This window comes from Microcaecilia unicolor, chromosome 2, assembly GCF_901765095.1.
Source record: "Microcaecilia unicolor chromosome 2, aMicUni1.1, whole genome shotgun sequence".
Taxonomy (NCBI): domain Eukaryota; kingdom Metazoa; phylum Chordata; class Amphibia; order Gymnophiona; family Siphonopidae; genus Microcaecilia; species Microcaecilia unicolor.
In genome coordinates, this window is record NC_044032.1 from 568,207,226 (window position 1) to 568,214,056 (window position 6,831).

The 6,831-nt window shown below is 47.9% G+C and overlaps 1 protein-coding gene across 1 annotated transcript; it reads right to left on the minus strand.

Moving 5' to 3' along the window:
- Positions 1 to 2,042: 2,042 nt before the first annotated feature.
- On the minus strand, positions 2,043 to 6,431 carry LOC115462195 (putative nuclease HARBI1). The gene is made up of 6 exons (XM_030192210.1): positions 6,369 to 6,431; positions 5,771 to 5,861; positions 5,589 to 5,683; positions 3,239 to 3,619; positions 2,738 to 3,089; positions 2,043 to 2,425 (listed from the first exon to the last, which is right to left on the minus strand). The coding sequence occupies exons 1-6, from the start codon at positions 6,429 to 6,431 to the stop codon at positions 2,043 to 2,045; spliced, it is 1,365 nt and encodes a 454-aa protein (XP_030048070.1).
- Between the last annotated feature and the right edge of the window lie 400 nt (positions 6,432 to 6,831).

Sequence of the window (6,831 nt, forward strand, 5' to 3'; positions counted from 1 at the left end):
GCATTGCTCACGTTTTAACTTTGTGCTAACCCTGTATTTGTTCTGCCTTACCAGGGCGATAGTGATGTTCCCATCCCCCTTCTGAACCTCCCTATAAGGACACACTGAAATATAAGAATTCTCAACATAACTTTTATTTTCGCATAGATGCGGACAAACAGCAGCATCCTGTGTTTCAGCGCAAATAAGACATCTAGAGGACACACAGAGGGGCATAATTGAATGAAAACATCTATCTCCATGGGCATTTATCTCCAAGAACGGGTTCGTGAAGGGGCGGACCGAACTGTATTTTCGAAAAAAATAGACGTCCATGTTTTATTCGACAATTTGTGAGCTGGGTGTTTTTGTTTTTCAGTGATAATGGAAAATGAAAGCGCCCAGCTCAAAAACGAATAAATCCAAGGCATTTGTTCGTGGGAGGGGCCAGGATTCGTAGTTCACTGGTCCCCCTCACATGCCAGGACACCAACCGGGCACCCTAGGGGGCACTTTTACAAAAACAAAATAAAAGGTAAAAGAGCTCCCAGGTGCATAGCACCCTTCCCTTGTGTGTTGAGCTCCCCAAATCCCCCTCAAAACCCACTGCCCACAAGTCTACACCATTACTATAGCCCTAAGGGATGAAGGGGGGCACCTACATGTGGGTACAGTGGGTTTGGGGGGGTTGGACGACTAAGCATTAAGCAGTACAATTGTAACAGGTAGGGGAGGGGGTGGGCCTGGGTCCACCTGCCTGAAGTCCACTGCACCCCCTAACAACTGCTCCAGGGACCTGCATACTGCTGCCAGGGAGGTGGGTATGACATTTGAGGGTGAAAATAAAAAGTTTTGAAACATCATTTTTTGTGGTGGGAGGGGGTTAAGGGGAGTCAGGGGAGGTAACCCCGATTCCCTCTGGGGGTAATCTGGTCATTTAGGGCACTTTTTGGGGCCTTATTCGTGAAAAAACAGGGTCCAGGAAAAGTGCCCTAAATTCTAGCTACAAACGCATACTTTTTTTCCATTATCGGCGAAAGGCGCTCATCTCTCCTCGGCCGATAACCACGCCCCAGTTCCACCTTCGCCACGCCTCCGACACCCCCCCCCCCGTCAACTTTGTACGCTTCCGCGATGGAGTGCAGTTGAAAACGTCCAAAATTGGCTTTCCATTATACCGATTTATTCGTTTTTGTGAGATAAACGTCTATCTCCCGATTTGGGTCGAAATCTAGGCGTTTTTCTCTTTCAATTATAAGGTGGACAGTCTACCTGCTTGCCGGTGCATGTCTTCAACTTCATTGGAAATATGTTGGAATTGGTTATTAGAATTATCTAAGCATGTTCTGTGTTTGGCTTTCATGCCATCTATGTGTACCTAACATCTTATGGACACGAGTTTTCTTTTTTTACGTATGTTGTAATAAAGAATCAAAGCTTATTGATTTGAGGATATTATTTGCCTCCCTTTTTGCAAGTTTATGTACAAATTAAAATGGTCACATACTGAGAGTCCTTGGAACTTGAATAAATGGGCAAGTACAAGTTAAAAAGGTACATTTGTTAACCACATGTCTGTTGGGACCATGGACGGAGGGTTAAATCTAGATTGCGAGAAAGACGTAATAGCTTTCTTCTTGCTTCTTTAAAAAAATGGGATTTTATTCCAAGTATTGCTTCTAGCACACGGTACACTGTGAATCGACACATGATACTGACTGATACAGATTTTATTGTTATCGTGCTACTGTTCATGTTATCGGTGGCATTACATAATACTTAGAACAAATAAACATTTGCACAGAGCTGCAAGGGCAATGCATATTCAGCGCTGACATGTTACACCTTCACGGCGGGAAGATTACTTTCAGTTTTTAAAACGTGCAGGGAAGGGCATGTGGGACCTGTTTCCCAACATTTAAAACATTAAAATCATTTCCTCAGGTTCAATGACGCACAAGGATGCGGTTTTTAGATACCTTGATGTCATCCGCCTTGGAGGTGTAGCTTGACAGCTCTGCACATATGCCATCTGTTTGTTAACGCATATAACTGTAACGTGGCTACACTGGCTCACGGGGTTTTGAAAACCATTCCCTGATGACCTGCCTGCGCACAGCATTCCCCCTGCTTACGTCAGATCCTGTGCCCAAGGGGGTTATGTCAACTCCTGGAGGGACTACAATGTCAATGTCAAGGTGATGCTTCAGCGCAATGTTATGAAGCATACAGCATACAAGCACTATATCTGCAACCTTCCCTGGGGAATATTGAAGGGCTCCACCGGAAATGTGCAAACAGCGAAACCTGCTCTTCAGTATTCCAAAAGTACGCTCGATTATACATCTTGTTGAGATGTGTGACTCGTTGTAGCGCTTCTCAGCATCAGAACGGGGGGTCGCTATAGGTGTCAGTAGCCATGTTTTTGATCCATAACCTGCATCCCCTACAGGGAGACAACAATAAATTGAAATCATGGTTAATTAGTCTTGGTTAGCATATTTTGGGATGTGCCCTGACATGTCCTGTTTTGGACTGCATTCTCAGGTAATGGCTCGGCTTTGGTAAATGTGTGCTCCCCTAACCTTACTTGCTAGCGCCCTGCTAGTCTTCTGGTGAAAGAGGTCAGTTGACTTTTGCAAAGTGCACTCTTAAGAATTATGGCTATAGCGAAAGTATTCGAGACACAGCCCTGTTACCTTGAAAATGCAACCATCCTGAACCGCTGACATGTCAATTATCAAAAATGGACACTTACCGAGAAGCCATCCTTGGGAAATCCGCCCCTCTGTAAACTTCCTTCCCAGCGCACTGTTAGACAAAATGTAGGAGTCATGGCAGCTCCCAGGATAACGTGTCACAACATCCAGGATCTTAAGGTTCGCATCGCAAACCGCCTTGCCATTCAACGAGTATCCCATCTTGCGGTTGCGGTACTGCATCTCTTGATCCAACGGCGGGGTGAAGGCAACATGTGTGCAGTCAATAGCTCCCAGGACGTTAGGCATGCCAGCAATCTTGAAAAATCCGGTCTTGATCTTCCTCTGCTCCTCTACTCCCATTGGGAAAGCAATGTGCTTATAGACGCTCTTTTTAAGGGCGCGTAGAACCTGAAATATATCTCAAAGGTGTTTGTTTGGCAATGCAGTAATGAAGCAAAACATAAATGGGAGGGAGGGTTACATAGGAGGCGGGAAAGGGAACACAATGGTGGTGTGCAGTGGTTGGGGGACAGGCAATTGCAAAAAAAGGGTTGTACCTGTGTAACATGTCGTGAAACAGTTGACTGGTCCATGCCACTGTTACCCCCTAATACATGCTGGAATGTCCCTGTTGCAAGGAACTGCAGAACAGTCAGCAGCTTTACTATGCCAGGTACTGCGTGAGATCTTGCAGTGGTAGGATCAATATCCTCTCTAATTTCCTGATATAGCTCATAAATGGCTGTTCTTGATAGGCGGTAGTCATCTATGATTTTCCTGTCCAATATTTGATCTAACACCAGCCGTGTTCGAAACACACGTGGCCTTGGCAGCCGGCGAGGGAAAACCTGGGGAGGCTGTTCAACATTGGGTCCCCTTTGCTCCTGTCCCTGCCTGTCCGTGACGTAATCATAAATCATGTCAGGGCAAAAGTCCAACTGTTCCAGGAAAAAAACACCATCCATTTCCTTATTCATGCGGTTCACCAAACAGCCAAAAAGAGGATTCACCGTTTGTTTCTTACGCACAGTCTGTACGTCATATATATGCGCCGCCAACCGGGGACAACATGGATTGCCAGAAAACAATCTGATTTGCTAGCCTGACTTGCGTGGAACACAGACCCTGCACATTTGCGCGGTGCTTGCTGGCGACGCAAGAGACATAAGTTAAAAAAATAATTATTAGCAAGGAAGCGCAGCACACTGCCGGTTTCATTGACCGTTGCCCTAAAAGCCGAATTGCTTGCCAGTGCAACGTGTGACACAAACGCGAGCAGCCACGTTAGATGCTAGCGCACAGTGTTGACGTCACACTTTTACGCAGCCAACCAGGGACAACATGGACCCAGCACATTTGTGTGGCGCTTGCTGCCGATGCGAGAGACAAGTTAAAAAAATAATTATTAGCAAGGAAGCACAGCACACTGCCGGTTTCATTGACCGTTGCCCTAAAAGCCGAATTGCTTGCCAGTGCAACGTGTGACACAAACGCATGATCATCGCGTTTGTTTATGTCGCTAAATATATACATCATTTTTAAGCGCATTTTAGCTACACACAAGAAACAGATAACTCTTTACCACCTCTTATATCCCTTCATTTACAATCCCTATTATGTCTGCCAGAACACCCCACACAGTCATTCTGGTATGCATGACACAGAGGAGATAGGTTTAAACACATAACTTTATAAAACTTGCAGAAAATATAATTTTTATACAAAAATATTAATCAAAAAGGGGGTTTATATACAAGGGGGGTGGCAATAGGGCTTCAACAATGGAAAAGGGGTGGGGAAAGACCTTAAGGACGCTGCACATAGGAAGACAGGTACAAGACAACCTGGGAGAGGTCTTCCAATGCCTGCCCTCCCATGTGCAGGGTCTGTGCCATCTGCTCCAGCTCGGCGGGGGGAAGGTTAATTAGGGCAAGCGGGATATGGGGAGATGTGGCACGGTCTTCAACGGTGGGAAGTGTGGTAGAGGTGCATCGGTCGCGGGTGGGAGGGGGGAAGGTACAGGTTCCACGGGTAACAGTTGTAGCAGGGGGTATAGGAAAGGTGGATCTGGAGAGGGTGGGAGGAGGGGACATGGGCGAGACACTGCGGTTGATCGGTTGGGGGGGTGGGGTGGGGGGGAGGGGAGGGGCGGGAAATCATCGTTGTCCTCCCCTGTGAGGTCTACTATGGCACCTGTTAGAAAAGACAATAGAAGGGCTGTCAGAAAACATCACCACGAACTGCTGTAAAACTGAAACACACAGTGCTATGCAATAATTTTTAACATTATTATTATCATCCTTAATAGAGCGCTTCCAGATGCATGCAGCGCAGAACACCTGGAACAAAATGAGACTAGTATAACGAGGCTAAAAATGAGTCATGCCGCAGACTTTTAAAACTCACCCTGTACGTCCATCTGGAACATTTCCAGGATTGGGGTGACTTCCTCTGCGGAGATGGATGCACCGGCATGGCTTCGGGAAAGGGGGAGGGAGGTCGGATGGGGAGCGTGGAAGGAAGTACTAGGAGGGCTGGTGGGACTTAGTGGCTGGGGGAGGGGGTGGCGTGTGAAACAGGGGGGCTGTTTGGACTGTGCGGCTGGGGGAGGGAGGCAGGGGGGTGAGGGCTGGTGGGACTATGCGGCGGAGGGGCGGAACCAGGGGAAACAGGAGGGCTGGTGGGACTTTGCACCTGGGGTGGGGTGACAGGGGGACTGGAATGTAGACGGGGAGGAGGAGAGGAAAGGTGGGAAGGGCCATACCTCGGAGCAGGGAGGCGCAACACAATGGAATGGCGGGATCTCTTATGTGGGTGCTGGCGACCCGAGGATGAGCCGGGACGGCAACGGGCATAAGGCAGGAGGTGGGGACCAGGGGTAGGAGCGGAAGGGCGGGGAGAAGCAACACCAGCCAGGGACCCGTCATTGCTGTTGTTGTCTGTCCCTTCACCGACATCCTCATCATCCTCCTCCTGCTCCTCGGCCTCAGAAGATGACAATTCTGCACGGACAAACATCGTCTATCAGATAAAAGCACGAGGGCACTATCAAACCTCATGTGGCAGACTCATGTCAAATCAACCAATACCTGGGCTGTTGTCAAGGTTTGTCTTGACCTCATGAAGCCATTCTGGGTGGTCCTTCCGCAAGGCTCGCACACGTTTTTTCAGCTCCTCAACCTGTCAAACAAGAATAAGGGCAATCAGATTTACAGAAAAAATGTAAAAAAACCCCAGTGATGCACTGTCATACACTGTGATGGAATAATTAGGCATGCACTGTCAATCTCAGTAACTGAACCACCTTTGTTTTGACATGCACATAACGATCATATCTGCAGGACAAATTATCAATGGACAGTGCAGGCCATTCCGCTAATGACCGTCACACCAGTTTTTACATGCACATGCATAATTGTGTTATATGTTATCAGTGGTGTTCTTAGGGGGGGCGGACACCCGGGACGGATCTCCGATGCACCCCGCCCCCGCTGGGTGTGGCGCCCCCCCCCCCCACGGTGCAAGGTGCTCCCCCGGCGAATGGACACCCTCTCTGTCTCGGAACAGGAAGTAACAGGAAGAGGGAGTATGGAAAACAACGAATCGGGGCTGACCGCCCCCACCGCCCCCCCTTGGTACGCCAATGTATGTTACACATGCATACATCTCTATATACTGCCAACTTACCGATCTGGGAAACGATGAACGCTTATTGAACATGTGTTGCAGCGTTTCCCAGCCCTTGTCCATCCTCCCAATGTTCCTCCTTCTCCCTGCACGGGGGAAAAGACGCTTCTCGTTTATTGTGAAAAGCTGAGCAAGCCATGACTTCTCCGACAATGAGCACACGTGTGTACCAACGCTTATATATTGCGTCTGTCTGCAGTGCACGCGCTGCATTAACGTGGTTATGACATGTTTTCTATAAGCATTATTAAAAACAAAACAGGCTCCGAAACAGCTACAACGTGCTTTTGTCCAATCACAGTGCGTCTCGCGTATCTGCTTCGCTGCAATTGGTTCGTTTTTGAGTTTGACATTAGAGTTTTTAGCCAGAGAGCCCTAACGAGAGGTACACTACTACTACTACTACTTAACATTTCTAAAGCGCTACTAGGGTTACGCAGCGCTGTACAATTTAACATAGAGT